Source organism: Equus asinus, chromosome 13 (genome assembly GCF_041296235.1).
Source record: "Equus asinus isolate D_3611 breed Donkey chromosome 13, EquAss-T2T_v2, whole genome shotgun sequence".
NCBI classification, from domain to species: domain Eukaryota; kingdom Metazoa; phylum Chordata; class Mammalia; order Perissodactyla; family Equidae; genus Equus; species Equus asinus.
Genome location: NC_091802.1, coordinates 36,371,803 through 36,389,989, shown reverse-complemented (window position 1 = coordinate 36,389,989; position 18,187 = coordinate 36,371,803). Strand labels below are relative to the sequence as shown.

At 57.3% G+C, this 18,187-nt stretch overlaps 1 protein-coding gene across 1 annotated transcript; it reads right to left on the bottom strand.

The window, feature by feature from the left end:
* Positions 1–109: 109 nt before the first annotated feature.
* SAMD14 (sterile alpha motif domain containing 14) lies at positions 110–16,519 on the bottom strand. The gene is made up of 10 exons (XM_014833717.3): positions 16,111–16,519; positions 12,676–12,730; positions 6,307–6,473; positions 5,616–5,904; positions 4,745–4,832; positions 4,574–4,648; positions 4,309–4,468; positions 2,913–3,032; positions 2,671–2,826; positions 110–1,833 (listed from the first exon to the last, which is right to left on the bottom strand). The coding sequence occupies exons 2-10, from the start codon at positions 12,716–12,718 to the stop codon at positions 1,678–1,680; spliced, it is 1,254 nt and encodes a 417-aa protein (XP_014689203.3). The 5' UTR covers positions 12,719–12,730; positions 16,111–16,519; the 3' UTR covers positions 110–1,677.
* Positions 16,520–18,187: the final 1,668 nt, after the last annotated feature.

The window sequence follows — 18,187 nt, the reverse complement described above, 5'->3', positions numbered from 1 at the left end:
AACACCAGACAGTGCAGCACCTGGTGACAGCCATGTCACCCCACCACACTTGGGGTACGGCAGAGCCTCCTGACCCAGCCCAGCCCCCCACTGGGGCAGACAGAAAGGTCACTGGCACGTCATTAGTGTTTATTGAAGTAAACTGAGTACCGCCTCCCCCCTTCACATGCAGGTGGGCACCCATATAGCCCCTGATAGCTTCAAGGACCTGGGTGCCATCCAGCCTCCCCATCGGTACCCCCACCAGGGCCAGATGCTGCCAGTGCCCCCATACCTGTTTCCCTCTGAAGCCCCTCTCCCAGCCTATATAGCAAGAGAAGTAAAAGGTTGAATCCCAGGGAGACAGGGCCTTGGCTATACCAGGGTGGCCCTCAAGCCCCAGTGCTGGGCAGGAATGAGGGAAATCAGCGTGTGTAGGGTCCTGTCCACCACTCCAGGCAGATGGGGGTGTGTGGTGCTTCTAAGCAGAGATGCCCTGGCCCCATCGGTACCTCTGGCCAATGCTCCCAAAGCTGGACTAGCTGCTGGCCAGTGCCATACCCGAACACTCCCTGCCTACAGTGATAGATGCCGTCTCTCCATGGGCTCCACCCCACCAAGGGGGCTGGCCCCACCCCTCCTTGGGGCCCAGCAAACCAGAGCCTGCACTGTCTGCCAGTTCCAGAGCCCACTGAGGCACCAACGGGAACCAAGGCAGATGGGGGAGGGCCGATGAACCGTTCCAGTCTAGTAGCGTCCAGGGGACCTCCTAGATTTTGCCTCTCTGCCTGGCAGGGGTGGGGAATCACCAGTTCAGTACCACCTAGGCATTGGCAGGGGATGTCCTCTGTCCGTACCAGTTCCCAAACTTGCTCTATCCCCAAGAAGGCTCAGGTGCCCTCTGAGGGAGCAGCAGGAGGAGAAGGGGGCCCTGGGCTGGAGAGTGGGTCAACGGCCAGGCCTTGAATGGGCCCCAGGAGGGGCAGGCCTGTATGGATGTCATCTCACCATTAGGACTCACGGGATGGGAAGGAGAAAGGAGGAGGAGGTTTCCAGCCTCCCTCCCTTCTGAAGGATTGCGTGAGATAACCTGCTGCTCTCTCTGCTCTCCTGCTGAGTGCAGACTGGGAGTCTACCCTGAGTGCAAGTTGCTGCAGTGCCCACCAGCCTGCCTGGGGAGCAGAACAGAGCTCTCCCAACACACAGCCTCCTTGGAGAGCTGGAGAGGAACAACTCTGTCCACCTCCTGCCGAGGTGCTCAGCTACTCTCTGAGCCCTGGGACCCTGGCCCCGTCTCAGGGCCTCTGGAAGGCAGGCGGGCATTCTAGCTCACTGTGGGCCCCAGCACCAGCGGGGCCTGAGGGCAGAGGGTCAGACTGACCCAGGTGCCTCTGGGTTTGCAGACTAGCTTCCGCTCTCTGCCCTCTTCCCATAAGCTGCCACCTCTCCCAGGAACTCTGCCAAACGAGTCCTTGAAATTGGATTTATTACTGGGCCCTCTCCCTGGGGTCTCCCTTTCTTGGGGATCTGGGTCCAGATAGAGTGACAGGGTGAGAGGGCGTCTACCCCCTGAGAGCGTGGGGCCAGGCCAGCCCAAGCTTGGCGTCCAGGCCCCGCATCCCCGTAAGGCCTGTGCCGGCCGAGCCCATGGCCACCCGCGCCTGGGTGCCCGGGTGCCAGTGCCTGCCCCGCCCGCCCCTAGCTCTTCTTGGCCTCCTGCTCCCTGCGCCGGAGCTTCTCTCGCTGCCGCGCGGCCTTCTCCTGCGCCTTGCGCTCCTTCTCAGCAGCCGCCGCCAGCTCCTTCACCTTCCGCTTCACTAGCGCCCGGTCATGTGAGTTGGTGAGCCCCAGGCTCTGGGGGAGGAATGGAGGGTGAGGGAAAGCCGAGAACCGCTGGCCCTGGCCAACCCAAGCCCCGGGTTCTTTGTGCCCCAGGTGAAATCTCTCTGGAGCTCTGTGTGTCCTCCCTCCTTGAACTGTGGCCCACACATCCCAGACTTGTGATGGATGTGACCCTCAAGGCAAGAATTTGCAACGTTAGTGGTTGGGAGAGATCAGGGTGGAGGGTACCAGGCCCCTTGCCACCCCCTCCCCCTTGGTTCCCATTCCTCCATTCAGATTTCAGCCTTGGCACGACCCTGTCCAACACCCTGAGGCCCAGAGATGGGGAGCAACTTGCCCAAGGTCACACAGCTACTCAGTGGCTGAGGCCCCTCCCACTCCAGCGGCTTCCTGGGGGACTGTCCTCATCACCTGTTCCCCACAACTCAGCAGAGGGTGGGAAATGCCAGAAACCTCCCAGCACAGCCATCAGAGGCCCCCCAACAGCCCCGCTATCACCAGTTTCCAAGACTGAGAATCAGACAAGGCGATCAGGGGAGAGGCCTGGCTTCTCATCATACCAGGAGACTCATTAGAGTCAAGAGGCAGGTAATATGGTAGTCCTAGAGGCCAAGGTCAACCTGGAGACTTGGGCTGGAGCTTGAAGGTCAAACCAAAGAATTGGGCGTGAGTTTCAAGTCAGACTGGTGACCCGTGCTAGGGGTGCAAAGACTAGGTCAAGGACCTTGCCTAAAGGTCAGAGGTCAGGGCAGTGGCCTCAGGGAGTGAAAAGGTCAGGATGAGGAGCTCCCAACCCTTGAAGGTTGCCCTAGGCTCCAGCTGGGGCGTGGCCCTTCCACTCTGACCCACCTTCAGTTTGCTTCCATCGAGCTGCAGTAGCTGTGGCCCGTCCACCTGCCGCGCAGCGAACTCAGCAGCATACTGCTCCAGATTGAGGCTGTGCAGCCACTGGCCCACCTGCTGACTGGTCCAGTGGTGGACAGCAGGGAGAGGTTCATCCAGGAACTGGGGCGGAGACCAAGGAGAATGAGGGGTTACACGTGGCCTGTGGCCTGCACAGCCAGCAGAGTCAGAGGCCAGGGCTTGCTCACCTCATCTGAAGACTGGGACAGCGTGTGGTAGGGGTAGGAACACTTGGCCTCCTGCCGGGAACTACTCGGGATCTTGGGGCTGCTGCTGGGGGGTGTGGAGTCATCACTCAGAGTGGATTCCTACACAGTGGGAGGTGCATGCCACTGAGGAGACAGCTCACCCCCAAGCCCAAGGGAGTCTCCCCAACCCACCACCCCTCATTCGGATGGAGATGAGGTCAGGGACTGGGTACCAGGAGTTACACAGTGCACCCTATGCATGAGCCAGGAGCTGGGCAGGCACATGTGACATTGTGACTTGTGTGGGGCATCAGGATCTGAGGCCTCTGGGAGGACATGGGGCTAGAACTCAGTCAAGCAGAATAGTTAGCAGGAATGGAGGAGGTTTCAGACTAGGTGTTGCTTCTTACAGGCAGTCAACCAGGATTCCCCTAGGCTGGATCAGGTGTCCCTGCCTTGTGCCTCCCCACCATAGCCTCTAGCACCCTGGCTTGTAAGTGCCTGGTTAGAGGTCCTTGTCCTCCCTGCACTGTGAGCTCTATGCGGGCCTGGGCTGTGTCTGTTCACTGTGGTATCCCCAGGACCCCAGCACAAGAGAAGGAAGAAAGGGAAGGCATGCCAGGAGGGAGGAAAGAAGGAAGTCTCAGGTCAGAAGGGTCTCCTTCTCCCCTGAATTCCCAGCTTCCTGATCTTCTCTGCCCCAGCTGCACATAAGGAACAGAACCACAGAATGAGCACTGGGCTCAGAGTCATAGAACCTGGCAGCTAACTCCATGCGAGTCTGTGGGCAAGTCCCTTCTCTCTGGGCCTTCATTTGCCCATCTGTGCAGTGGGGGAGAGCATACCTGCCCTCCCTACTTCACTGAGCCTTCATGAGAGGAAAGCAAAAACATGCCTTTGGAGCTTTGTCAACTGTAGGGTGCTGTGTGAGGATAAGCGAACGCTCATTGTTGCTTCTGTGACTCGGTCTCACTTCTCCCAAGGGCTGTGAGCTTTCTGAGCACTAGCTAGGTTGGGGTCCTATTTATCTCTATATCCCACAAGCCTTATGCCACCACACAGGTAGCCCAGCTCATAAGACAGGACATGGGGCCAGAATGGAGCCAGGTAGCATAGTCAGCAGGAACGAGGTGACCTCGGGCTGGGTATACACCAGGGCAATCAGTGGTCAGTGATGTGTGTTGAATGGATGAGGCAGGGAATGAATCAACTACTCAGAACATGAATGAGTGACCGAGTGAGTGCAGGAACTCAGAGAATGGATGAATGAATGAATCACTGAATGGCTCCATCGATGGACAAATGGATGCCCAGAATGCCTGGAGCCCAGCCCAAGCCAAGGTCAAGTATGACGTCATGCCACCTCAGTCTGGGGGCGAGATGGCAATGGACTCACCTGGGAAGCTGACTTCTTAGGGCTGAATCCCTCATGTTTAGGGGAGCAAGTGGGGGAGGTGGTGCTGCCGGAGGACGCCGAGCCCTTGCCGCTGTCTGTGAACCAGGAAAAGGGCAGAAACGGGGAGCCCCCTGACCTGCCGGACGCCTCCACCGACTCCCTGTGGAGAGAGCGCCCTGCATGGGTAGGGGCACTGAGGGAAGGGCCGGGACCCACAGGGAGATAGGGGCGGAAGCTGTGCTGAGGCGCTGTGGGTGCCTCTTACCTGCTGCCCATGGACAGGCGGTTGCTGCCCTTCTCCTTCCGGCTCTTGCTAGTGGATGCTCGGCGTAAGGTGACCCTGTGGTGAGGGCGGGGGGAGTGGGGCGGTGCTGCCCCTGTGCTGCCCCTGACCCCCACAGCTCCACACCTTTGTTCTGGTCCCTCCTCCACTCACCCCAGGTCCAGGAACTTTCGGCGAGTCTTCTTATCCAGGCCAATGGTGGGGCTGGCAGGCTCAGGTGGGCTGGCATCCCGGCTGTCATCTTTCGGGGAAGAGAGGGAAAGAATGTATGTACGGTGGCTTGCCTGCCTCCTTCAGGTGCCAGTACGAAGTGGTAGAAATTCTCTTGACTTAGAATCAGGCGACCTGGCTCTGGTGCCCGTCACTAGCTGTGTGACCTTGGACACGTCACTTTACCTGAGTTTCCTTCATCTCAAATATGGAATAATAACACCTGCTTATTTCATGGGGCCTAATGGGATGTTTATGAAAGCCGTATACAAACCGTAAACCACTCTGAAAAAGTAGGAACCACTACTATTTACTGTTAATTTTATCTTGGCCAACTTCTAGCCCTTCCAATCTTGGCTTCCAATCTGTGACTTCCTCAGAGAAGCCTTCCAGCATGCTCCCAACCTGGGTCCTTTCACCCTGGTATATGCTCTCCTGCCACCGTGCACGTTTCCCTGATAGCACTTCTTACAGCTTGTAACTACACATTTAATTAAGGGATGCTCTGCTGGCTTCCCCTTAAACTATAAGGAATTATTTGATTGTTTCTCCCTGAAGCTACAAGCCCCATGAGGACAAGGGCCGCATCTGTTTGCTCACCTATGTGTCCCAGTGCACAACAGTGTCTGGCACATAGTAGGTGCTCAGTTGATGAATGAATGAGCCGCGGTGATTACTCTCCACCTCCCCGCAAGCCACCCGGTCCCTCTTGGTCCAGTCCTGCCCCTCGGCGCCCACCCTGCGGGAAGGATCGGAGGGGCCGCTGCGCTCCCGGCGCGCACCAGCAGGGGGCGCCGCGCCGGCTGCTGCTCACCTTCGCTGTGCGGCTCTGCGCGCGGGTGGCGGCGCACGAAGCTAGGCGAGCTGTCCGAGGAGGGTGCGGAGCGCGGCGGTGAGCCGGAGGCGGCGGCCAGGCCCTCGTGCGAGGCGGCGTTGTGCAGGGGCCGATAGCGTGTGAGCGGCGAGGGCGGCGCCTCGTCCTCGTCCAGGCTGCGCCGCAACCCCGGGGGATCCAGGCAGAAAGAGCCCCCGGCCGGGGACCCCGGGCCCGAGTGCAAAGGTGAGCGCAGCCGGTGCAGGGGGCTCCCGCAGCCGTCGTTCACCTGGGGGAGGGGGCAGCCGCTCACCGCCAACCCTCCTCCCCGCTTCCCGGAGCGTCTGGGAACAGGTTCACCCTATAAACTGCATGGGAGCCTCCAAGGCAGGGAGCCTGGAGGGAGGGTTTCCCGGTGCCCGTGGGCCGTGGGGTGCCCGGGCTTTCAGTCACACAAACTGGGGTTGAATCCCGCCTGCTTCACTAACTGTATGACTGCTACTGAACCGATGGGGGTGATAACACCTTCCTTGAAAGGATGAAATGAGCCAGAAGTGAATGCAGCTAATATTTGTGCGCATTATTATGTCAGAAGCCTGGGGGTGTGGTTTCCCTGGAAGAGCGATTTGGAGGGATTATCCAGGGGCCAGAAGGGTGGGTGGGGATATGTGATTGGGTGGGTTGCCCCAACCTTGCCTCCGGGCCCATCGGAGCCTTCACCATCCTCTGCAGAGCTGGCACTGTCCCGAAGCCTTGAGCGAGAGGGCCGGTGTCTCCGGCCCTTGGCCAGTAGTTGGGCCCGGGCCTTGTGTAAACTGCTGTCCAGTCTGACGGTCTCTGGCACAGCCAAGTCCAAGTCTGCGAACCAGGTAGAGGGGGCAGAGACCAGACACATGAAGACAGCAAGCCCAGAGGGTCGCCTCAGGCGGCCACCTGCACTCACACCCCAGACATTCAACAAATGTTTCCCAGTGCCAGGCACTGGGAATACAGATGAGGTGGAAAACAGGGTCTCTCGGTCTCCGGGGGAGCCAGACACGAGAGCATGTAAATACAGCAGTGTGATGGAAGCTCTCCCAGGCACACACAGCAGGACATGGGTTTGGATGGGTCTGAAGAGGAAATACCAACGCTGGGTCTTGGGTCTGGGTGGCAAGCTTGGTACATGCAATGATGGGAAGTACGGAAGTTGGTGGGGGCGGGGTGCACCTCTAGGGCAATTGAAGACTAGGTTTGTGGAGGGGAGGGCTGGGGCATGAAGCTGGGGAGACCATGGTAATAATGGCTACCACGGAAGAAGGGCCTACTACGCACCAGAATGTACATACGGCACCTCATCTACTCAGAGCAAACCAGTGAGCCAGGGACAGCTATTATGCACATTTTACAGCTGAGCAAAGGTAGCAATGGTCCAGGATTTGAGCCTGGCTAGTCTGACTCGAAGACTGGCCCTGCTGGGGACTTGCTGTGCCATGCTCAGCGCTGCACTCAGAGACAGCACTGCGGAGCATCTGGAGGGCTTGCAGTTGAAGTGGAGCAGAAGGAACCCCCTACAAGTTGGTGGCAGCAGCAGGGAGGAAAGCTCGCTGGCCCCTGAAGCCTGTCCTGTCCTGGGGTCAGTGGCACAGAGCTGGGTCCCGGATGAGGACATGGAGGAAGAGCAGGCAAACCCAATGTATCCTGCATAAACTCTATTGCTCCTAGTTTCACTTTTCATTCGCTCCACCTGAGCATGCATCCCTCACTCTGCAGCATCTCTGGGTTTGGTACTGGGGTCTCCTGGCAGAAGAGGTTCCTTCCAGACCTCAGGCTGGGTTAAGACCTCTCTTCCCGACTCCCCCCTGCCCCAACCATGATCTCGGGAACCCCCATCGCCTGCTCCTCTTTCTCTTGTCTGCACACTTCCCCTAAGCCACCCCAGTGGCTCTCCTGGCTTAACTATCACCTATGTCTTTTCCAGCCCTGACCCCTCCCCTGAATTCCAAGCCCAGGCACCTTAGCACCTGCTGGGGAACTTGCCATGTCAGAGACCCAGGCACTCAAACTCAACCCATCAAAATGAACCCACCACCTTGCCTCAAACTGGCTTCTCCTTGTTCCCTGGCTCAGTGAAAGGCCCCGTCGTCCACCCAGTCACCCCATTCAGACAGCTCCAAGCTGCCCGTCCTCCTAAGCTCCAGACCCAGTTGGTAATTCATGTGTCCAGCTGCCTACTTGACACCTCCACTTGGAGGTCCAACAGGCATCTTCAATGTATGTGTCAAAACTGGACTCCCGACTTCCTCACCCCCCAAGGCTGCTCCTCCCAGTCTGCCCATCTCGGTGAATGGCAGCTCCATCCTCCAGCTGCTCAGGCCAGACCCCTGGAGTCATCCCTGACTCCTCTCTTTCCCTCCCACCCCACAAAGCGATCCAGTCACAATTCTTGTTAGCTCTACTTTTGAAATATATCTAGACGTACTGAAATATTTATGGTGAGATGATATGATGTTTTGGATTAGGTTCAAAACAATACTGGGGAATAGGAGTGGAGGGTGGAAGGGGATACAGAGGAAACAAGACTGGCCACGAGTTGATGATTGCTGAGGCTGAGTGATAAGTACGCGAGCACGTGATAGAAAACACTGAGATTCCCTCCACTTTTGATTTCCAAAAACTGTCTGTGTGCACACATACGGAGAGAAAGGAGAGAGAGACAGCAGAAGAGTAAAGGAGAAGAGGAGAGGAGAGGAAGGAAGGAGAGGGGAGAGGATGGGAGGGCAGGGAAGGGGAGAGGAGAGAAAGAACTCACAGCTTCCCGGGTCTAGGTCACCATCGCCTCAACTCTTGCCTCGATTATTACAGAAGCCTCCCAGCTGGTCTCCCTCCCTTTCCCATTTACAGTCTATTTTCAACACAGCAGCCAGAGTGATCCTGATAAAACGTGTCAGCTCATGTCACTCCTCTGCTCAGAGCCCTCTGGTGATTCCATCGCACACAGAAAAGAGCCAAAGTTCCCCCAGTGGCCTTCCAGACTCAGTCTGCGCTCCCCTACCACTGAGCTTCTATTTCTCTCTCGCTTTCTCTGCTCCAGCCACCCTGGCTGCCTGCTCTTCCTCACACAAGCCTAGCCTGCACCACAGGGCCTTTGCACTCCCTCTTCGCTTTTCCTGCAAGGCTCTTGCCACAGGTTTCTGTCTGGTTCTCTCCCTCATCTCCTTCATGTCTTTGGTTAAATGCTTTCTCTCACTGAGGCCTTCCCTGACCACCCAATTTATCATACCCCAGAGCCCCTCCCCTATTTATTGCCTGTATCATTTATAATTCTCTGGCATACTATTTTTTTGGTATTTTACTTTCTTAGTTTACTGTCTGTCTCCACCCATTAGAATGTCGGCTCCATGACGGCAGATGTTTCTCTATTCTGTTCACTGTGCTCACACAGGCATCACATGGTGCCTGGCACATAGTAGGTGCTTAGTAAATATTATTTTAAGAACACAGTTCTATTGATCTACCTTCTTCATCCCTGGGGACCTGGCCTCTCCTCTCGGTTGGGACTGAACTGCCTTAGCTCAGGCCTTCACCAGTGGCCCACCGCCGCCCCCACCCTCCCAGAGCATGGCCTCAGTATCCGTCCATCCCTAGCTCCCTGCCTCTGGTCTGCCTTCCTCCCCACTTTGCACAAGCTGGAAGAAACTTTCTAGAACACATTTCTGACTGTGTCCCATACTCTCCTGCTTTTGATACCCAGTTGGGGGAGGGGGTCCCAAAGCCAACAACATGAAGTCCATGCCCCTCAGCCCTCCATTCAAGGTCTGAGGGGCCCAGCGCACCGCTCCATGTTCCCACACTCCCTCCTCCGTGCAGCACAGCAGAGCACAGCATGCTCTTACACAACACCGGTTCCGCGGGGTGGAGCGTAGGCCCTGCAGCCAAACGGCCCGGGCTGACTCCAGTTCCTTGGACAAGTTACTCACATTTAGGTACTGGCTTCCTCATCTGTAACATGGGGTCCAGATGGCATATTTTCCTTATAGGGCTGTCGTGAGCACTAAACAAGATCATGTATATGAAGTGCTTCACCATCATGCCTGAGACTTGTAAGTGCTCAGAAGCACTACTCTTGTGGGAACAGTAGTGACCTGCTTATACCCATACCCAGCTACCTGGAGACCTGCCTCTGCCTTCGTTCCCCGCCTCCAGCCCCGCGCTCATGCTGCTCTCTCTGCTCCATCGCTCGCCACCCCTCCTTGGCCTGGCTGTCAGCGCCGGTACATCACCTCCCGGCACTCTGGACAGCTGCGCCTCTTCAGCCTCAGCACTATGATCTGGTCGGCAACGCGTGTCACCTGTGGGTCTGCACAAGGCAGAGGGGGAGGCCTTGCACTGTCCACTGGGTACCATGAGAGCCTGGTGCAAGGCTTGGCAGAGAGCAGGTGCTCAGTCATATTTGATGAACTGAAGGACCGGTGCACAGGTGGGCAGAGATGGACTCAAGACACACGCAGTGCTGATGCCCCCATTCCGTCACACCCGGATCTTAATCCTCTCCTCGCCGTCTGATATGTTCCTTCTTTAGTTATGTGCACTTTATTATCCATCCCCCTGCTTGCCCCTGCACTAGAAGTCAAGCTCCACAAGGACAGTGACTTTATCTGGCTTGTTCTGTGCTGTCTCCCCAGGGTTTAGACTAGAGCCTGGCACAGAGCCGGAGCTCAGGAATATTGCGGAATGGACAAAAGAGACAGGGAGTGGTGGGGGGGCTACCACTTTAGAGGAGGTGGCCAGGCTGAAGTCTGGGTGGCCATAAAGACCCAAGGTTGTAGAAAGAACAAGAGAGAGCTTTCTAAGGAGAGGGGATGGTGTGGCCTTGGGCGGGGAGTGTCTGAGGATTACCAGGGACCAGTGCATCCTGTAAGGAAAGGGAATAGTCAAGCTGAAGGGGGAGGGTGGACTCAGAGAGGCTGTTGCAGTCATCCAGGGACCGTGGGTGGTGGCTTGGAGAGGCAAGAGGTCCTGTCAGAGGACTGCTATCTTGGACCCCAGGCTCGACACCGCTGCTCTGCTGCCTTAACTGCCCCTGCTTCACTTCTAGAGTTTCCAGGCCTGGGGCTGAGCTGGGCGAGGGAGCCCTCTGCCCCCTGCTCCCTGACACTAAGGACTGGGGACTGAAACACAGAATAATGATAGCTAGCACTTAGGGGGCTCTCACTGTGCCAGGCACTGTTCTAAGTGCTCTACAATTACTAGCTCATTTAAAACTCCCCACAACCCTGGAGGAAGAGACTCCAGGAATCCCCAGGGTAGCCTTAATTTGCCTGTAGGCATACGGCTGGTGAAAAGCGGGCCAGGGTTACAAGCAGTCTGGCTCCTGGCTCTGGAGGCTCAGTTTGTAACTACCAAGCCCGCTATACTTCCTCTGAGGCAGAGATGGGAGCGACTTGTGAGTCCAACCCCTCGTTTTATATGTGGGGAAACTGAGGCTCAGAAGGTTTGGCCCAGGGTGCAGAGGGGGAGCTGATGAGCATTCTCTACCCCTCTGGCACTCAGCTGGAGCCCAGCCACCCTGGGCCAGGGGGCCCTTTGCTCCTGACTCTGGGCCACATCAAGGCTGTGGTCATCTTACCTTGGAGGGTCTAGGGAGCAAAGGGATTCCTAAGGGGTCTGTGGGTTTTTGAGGCAAGGTGAGGCCAGCCTCTCCTCCAATGCTTCACTCTACCAGGCTCTCTCACCTCCTTCTATGCCTCCCTCCATCTCTCTCTCTTCCTCTCTGCCTCTCTCCCTTTCTCCCTCTCTCTCCCCTCTGCGGGAGTTAGCCCAGCCCTGGGCATTGGGAAGTCATGAATATTTAATTGCCTTTTGCATCTGGAAGCAGGCAAGGCAGCCAGCTACCTCAGCAGGTCTGGGAGAAGGAAAACAGGAAGGGTGGGGGAGTGGAGGCTGAGAAGCCGGGGAAGGGGGAGCTCATCTCTGTCAGGCCAGGGGTCGGGCCTCCTGAGTGGAGATGGAGATGCTCAGAGTCTGAGGCCCAGATGCAGTCCAGGGCTGGGGGCATCCTGGAGGCAAACCCTCCACTTCACAGGTCCTAGGGAGGCCAGGGCAGGAAGTAGTTCCTGGCAGTGCCAGGGCATGTGCGGTGGCAGGGGAGAGTGAGGTGCCCAGGGGAGGGGGGGAGGAGAGGGGAAGGAAGGTAGAGATGAGGAGAAGGCAGGGAGGAGAGACTGGAAGCCCCTTGAGGCCATAGGCACAAATGTGACCGCCCTGAAGGCGGCACATATTACAGGCTTCAGACAGCTTCTTCTTTCTGTCTCCACCTCTTCCTTCCTGTTCCTCCATGGCCTTTGCTCACTGACTCCTCCACCAAATCCAGCTGGGAAACAGCTTTTCCACCCAGTGCATGCTGGGAGCTCTGCCCAGTCAGGTGGAGTGGTCTTTCTCCAGTCCACACAATAGAAAGATTACAGGGGGTAAATGATGGTGCAGCCGGTGTGTGCATGCACCCCAGCGTGTATCTGCACCCCAGCGTGCATGGACGGGCCGGCCTGGGAGTACTGAGGCTGAGAGTGTGTTATGCCTTTGATTTCCATGCACATCCATGCAGGGTGAGGTTCCTTATTTATGTGACTTGGAGGTAATGTGTGTCACCTGTGCTGGGGGATACAGCTCTACGGATAGTGACTGAGAGCAAGGAGTTGGGCAGTCTGGAGTTCTAGTCCCAGCTCTGCCACCAACCTGCCGTGTGATCTTTAAAGCAAGTCACTTTACCACTCTGTACCACAGGCTCCTTGTCTGTAAAATGCGCACTCTTCTTAGCATTATTGCAAGGGTTAAATGATACAGTGCATGTGAGGTGGGGATGCTAGCCGAGTACCTGGCAGGGAGACAAGCACTTAGCGAGGACGCTTATTATTATTTTTGTTGTAAATGGCACGTCCACTCAGATAGTAGTGACAAAGAATCAGGCTGGAAGGTCACAATACACACACACACATACACACACTGAAGTCCCCAAGGGAACCCCTTCCCCCCACCACATGCCAGGTGGCCTTGGCTAGAGAAAGAGCCAAACAGAACTTACCGAAAACTTCATCCGCGGGTTCTCGGAGCTTTGAAGAAGCCATGACTCAAGAGAGCTGGGGAGGACAAGCGAGGAGAGAGAGAGAAAAAGACTGTGGATGAAAGGTTCAGGTTGGTGGAAGCAAGGGAGCCGCCAATGGCTACCTGCTCTGGGCCTTCTGGCCCCTCACCTCCCCTTAGAACTCTTCTTCCGGGCCCCCTGGAAGAGAAGTCATCTGAACCACACCTCTCCCTGGCGGGGGAGGGCGTTGGGGCAGGAGGCCGGAGCAGAAGGGTAGGGGCAGAAGCACATCCAGGCTGTAGACCCAGGCTGTGTCCTGCGGTCTTGCTCTGGGCTGATCTGCTGTGCGCCTCCACATGGGTCACTGAACTTCTCCCCTTCACTGTCTTGGGCCTTTCCATCATTAGCATTCCCTAAAAACTTGAATCATCATAAATTGTCCAACATCAAATCTGGGAGAAATCTTGGAGATTATTAAATCCAATCCTCTGATTTTACAAATAAACAGAGGGCAGAATGACTGGCCTAAGATCACAGAACAACTTAACGGCAAAATCAGGACCAGAACCCAGGTTCTTCCATCCACCCACCTCCCTCCCTCCCTACTTATCCATCCACCTGCTTGCCCATCCGTCCATTCATTCACTCACCCATCCATCCAACATCCACCCCCATCCATAACCCATCCATCTTCCCATCCATCACCCAGTTCTGCCTCCCCCACCCCCCATCACGGGTGTGCTCACCACCTGTCTTCCTGAACACGAGCTGTTCAGGAAGCTGGCACCATCAGCAGGGCCACTGTTTTTGACAAACTCACAGTTCTCACAGTTCTAGAGAGACTCACAGATGCAGGAGGGTATGAGGAGTACTCAGCAGAACAGTGGACAGCCAGATCTCTATGATGCATCAAGTATGTTCTGGGAAGAAGTGTGGATGGGTAGGGGTTTGGTTTGCTTTTGTGGGAAGCAAGAAGGGAGGGCGGGTCGGGAAGCTGGATCTATGAAGCTGAAACAATTGGGGCAGGCTTCCTAGCAGATGTAGGATAGCAGCAGCCCTAGACCAAGGCCTGGGGGTCAGAGGGGCAGGGAAGCTCAGGGGCAGGAGCATACAGCATGGCTGAGACCTGATCTCCAGTTACTTCTAACACTCAGGTCCCCACGAAAAAGGCAGGGCACTGGGCCAGACCACACATTTGACAGGTGTAGGAAAGCTAGGGTTTGGGGTTTTTTTTTCCCCCTGCTGGGGTCTTTTCCAACTCTCCTCTTTTGTTATTACATAGACATCATCTCACTGTGAGCTGGCCTGGCCTGGGAGTCTCAGTATCCCCACTTTACAGATGGGAAAACGGATGCAGGAGATAAGAGGTAGAACTCAAACTTGACTCCAGTCTCCTGCCCCTCGGCCCTATCCTGGGTGATGATCGGCAGTTGTGTGGGGTGCTCATGAGGAAAGGGCCGAGGGAGGGGGCTGGTTGGAGAAGCTTCAAAACCAGCTCCACCCAGGCTCCACGGATGCTTGCCTCTGAAAGCAGGAAATGAGGTGTGAAAAGGGGCCAGGGATATGGGCCTTCAAGAACCCTCCTGCCATTCTTGAACTCTGGGTGCTAGTAGCAAAGAAGTTCTAGAACCTCTCTTCCTATCCCGGAGGGCCAGATGGGAAGGGAGGCTGCCCCTAAGAATGAACTAAAGTCCCTCATTCAACCACAAAGCCTCAGCCAACCAGGACCCAGCTGCTACCTCCTCCAGACAGCCGCCTTGGATAGCCCTCTCTCCTCCCATTCGTCCACGTAATTTCTAAATCCACTCTTCCCCAACCACTGGGAAATGCGGGATTTTTCATACTTCATTGATTCCCTATCTGGGCCATGTCTCCCTGACATCAGATGGGAGCTCCCTGAGGAGAGGGGCCAGTATTCCCCATGAGGGGAGGGACTCTCTGAAGATAAGTACTGCCTCTGCCATCAGAATGGAGGTTCTCTGAGGACAGTAGTGGTGCCTCCTCTCTTAGACTACCTGAGAATAGAGATCCCATGTCTTCTTTATTTAAGGTCCCAGGCCAGGGTGGAGACCCTCATATGAATGGAGTCCTCATTCAGGTTCCCTCTGGGGTAGGCTGGGGCTTCCAGCTCCCACCAGCACCCAATCCATCCTGATTCAGCACAAGCTGGTTTCTTTTCCTCTCTTCAACAACTAAGTCCCTGGGGTGTGTATGGGCGATCCTTGCTACACTGTCCGAAGCACATTATCCAGGAGGTCACCAGGTCCCTCCCACCCAACCCCCTCCTTCCAAAGCTGAGCCTTGGAAAATGAGACACCGAATTCTCCCCACCATTTACACTCCTACACACACACACAAACACACACACACACACACATACTCATACATGCACATTCAACCAGGCAACTGCCACAAGGCGGAAATGAACCTGTTCCTCTGGACACACACAGTCTGGGCTCTGACTACCAGGCCACTCCTTCCTCCCAAAGCTTCCAATTCCCAGACAGGAGCACCTTTGACCCTTCTCTGGGAGAATGGGAAGCGGTGAGCTCAAAGCTTCCTGGGACCCAGGGGAAGGAGAAGGAGAAAGAAAGGACACACAAGCCCTGGAGTGGAAGTGGGGAGTAGGAAAAGAGAGAGACAGGTTGGTGGAGAGTCAGTCCACAGAGCTGCAGAGAGAAGGAAGAAAGAGATGAGACAGAGAGTGGGGCCAGGGCAAGTAGTCCTGGGGACAGGGCTCCAGCAGCCCTGACTGAGGCCCAAGGGATGCAGGCCAGGAGGGAAGGAGAATCCGCGGGCAGGGAGAGGGGAGGCCCCCAGCCGGGCAGGCAGGAGGAAAGGGGCCCTGGAAGAGGAGAAAGAGACCAAGAGAGAAATGCAACCGGGAAAGGCGGGGAAGGAAAGGAATGGACGGGAGAGGGGGCTGGGGGTAGGAGGAGGCCGTTGTGGGGCTAGAGAAAGCAGTGCCCCCTCCCATAAGGCCCAGGCTTGAGGCAGCCGGCAAGAGTCGGATCCCCCCTCCAAGCGCCGCTGGAGACGGGGTAGGGGCGCAGGACAGGGCACCCACTGCACTCCCAGGGCCCCTATCCCCCAGTCAGAGCCGGGTGGCTAGTTTCTCTCCAATCCATCCATCCAACTCTGCGCCGGGCAAGAAGGAGTTAAGTCCTCTCCCCCTCCCCCCACAGCAGTTTTTTTAAATTAATTTCTCCAGGCGGCAGGCAGGAGGGAGAGGATTAGGGACACAATCCTATCTCGCCCCCCTCCCCTGACAGCCCAACACCCTAGTTCCGTGCGGTCCCCCTTGGGATAGGGGAAGAAAGGCCCTTGTCGACTTCGTCCCATCCAACCGCACTCGGGGGTCCCACCACGAGCCCTAGTGACGCCCAGCTCCGCTTCCCCATCCACCTCAGGGTCCTTGGGGTCCCGGCCCCTCACCTCCAGCATCACTCATCTTCAGCGTCCGGCGCCTCGGGAACCCCTCAGGCCCATGGTGCTCGGGGCGGGGGCCAGGCGGGAGAGGGGCGGGGGACCGTCACCCCGGCCGCGGGGGGCTCCAGGCTGGCTCGATCCGCTTCATCCCGGGAGTGGGGGTGGGGGTCGGCGAGGAGGGTCCTGGAGCTAGAGGGAATGGGGCGGGGGGTGGAGTGTGGGGAGAGAAGGAGAAGGTTTGCAGGAAGCAGGAGGCGCGGGCGGGGCTGGACAAGGAGACCTGACGGGAGGATGCTGCGTGCGCGCGCGCGCGCGCGTGTATGTGTGTGTGTGTGTGTGTGTGTGTGTGTGTGTGCTGGACAAGGAGACCTGACGGGAGGATGCTGCGTGCGCGCGCGCGCGCGCGTGTATGTGTGTGTGTGTGTGTGTGTGTGTGAGAGAGAGAGAGAGAGAGAGAGAGAGAGAGAGAGATAACCCCACCTCCCCGCCCCGCCTACAGGCCCGGAGGACTCGGGGCCCCCTCCTGGCAGGCCGATATGCTTAGCGTCGCGTCCGCAGGGGTCCGCGGGCGTCCCCTGGGAGGGGCGATGCGGGGGGCGCGTGGCGGGGAGGCTAGGCGCCAGGGAGACAAAGAGCGGGAGGGAGGGATGGAGGGAGGGAGGGGGCGGAGGCGGCAGGAGCACCGAGGAGGGAGGGGGCGGCCCCGCGCCGCTGCCAGGCGAGGGGATTCTGAGTTGCCGCTACTTCTTCGGCTCGCGGGAGTCACAGTGGGTGGGAACGGCCGGCGGGGCGGCCCCGCCTCAGGACCCACGGGCCTTCCGCCTCCTCTGCAAGGTCTGTGAAGGCTCCCCCCGATTCATCGATTCCACAGACATCCACCGAGCCGTCGGGTGCGCCGAGGCCTGAGGGGGCCGCAGGGAACAGAACCCACCCGGTCCAGGCCATCGGGACTCGCGGCATTGTCCGGGGGACAGACGAGGGGGAGGCCCTCATAAGCCCGAGTGCCGTGAGCCCTGGTTCACAGAGGACACTTCAGCGCGAGGAGAGCGCACCGGAGGGCGCCCGCCGCCGGGGGGCGGGACGAGGGAGGTGGGGGCGATCTGGGAGGATTCCGGAGGAGGTAATGTGTTGGCTACTCACGCAGGCCACGGCAGGGTACAAATGCTAGTGGGGCTTGGCGGGGTGCGTGGGCAAGGGAGGAAGATGAGCGAGGCTGCGGAGGGGCCGGGGGTGGAGGGAAGGCTTGCAGTTTATCCTAAGAGCCGTGGGGGAAAAGTAACAGAGGAGGGAGGAGCTCAGAATTGCATTTTAGGAAGAACCCCTTGGCTCCTCTGTGGAGAATGGACTGGAGAGGGCCCCCTGAAGGAAGGGAGACTCCTCATGAGGCTGCGGACAGATGTTGGCGGTGGGCATGAGGATCAAAGATCAAGTTGAGAACTATTCAGGATGTAGAACTGAAGAAACTGACACGATCTGGGGACTGGCTGGACACGGAGGGAGAAGGAGGGGTCTAGGATGACCTAGGTCTTGGCTTGAGGCCAGGAGCCCTGGAGGTGGAGCCTGCAGGGATGGGGGAGCAATGAGATCAGACTTGGACCTGGTAAGCTGGAGGTGATGGCAGGCCAGCCAGGGAAGATGACCTAATAACAACTAGCTACCATACCCTGATGGCTTAGGAGGTGCTAGGCACTGTACTGAGCACTTTTCTCACATTAGTGTCACCCTCACAATAAACCCACGAGGTAGGTGTTTCTATTACCCCCATTTTAAGACAGGAAAACAGAGACTTAGAAGAATGAAGTGGTTTGTTCAAGAGTAGGTGGTGAGGTTGGATCAGGGGGTCTAGAGCTCAGGAGAGAGGTATGCAGTCTGTAGGGATCGAGTTCCCTGATGGCCTGCCTAAGTCTGTGGTCCCAGGTCTCTGAGGGACTGTGAGAGGTGGCACATTGAGCCAGGATGGTCTTTAGGGGCTGAAGGTATACGAGGAGATCTGTGGGAGTTTTGAGGTCTCCAGGTATCTTCAGACTCTTCTGGCACCCATGGGTGCTGTTAGATTGTGGGGATCTGGGGATGGGTGGTGTCT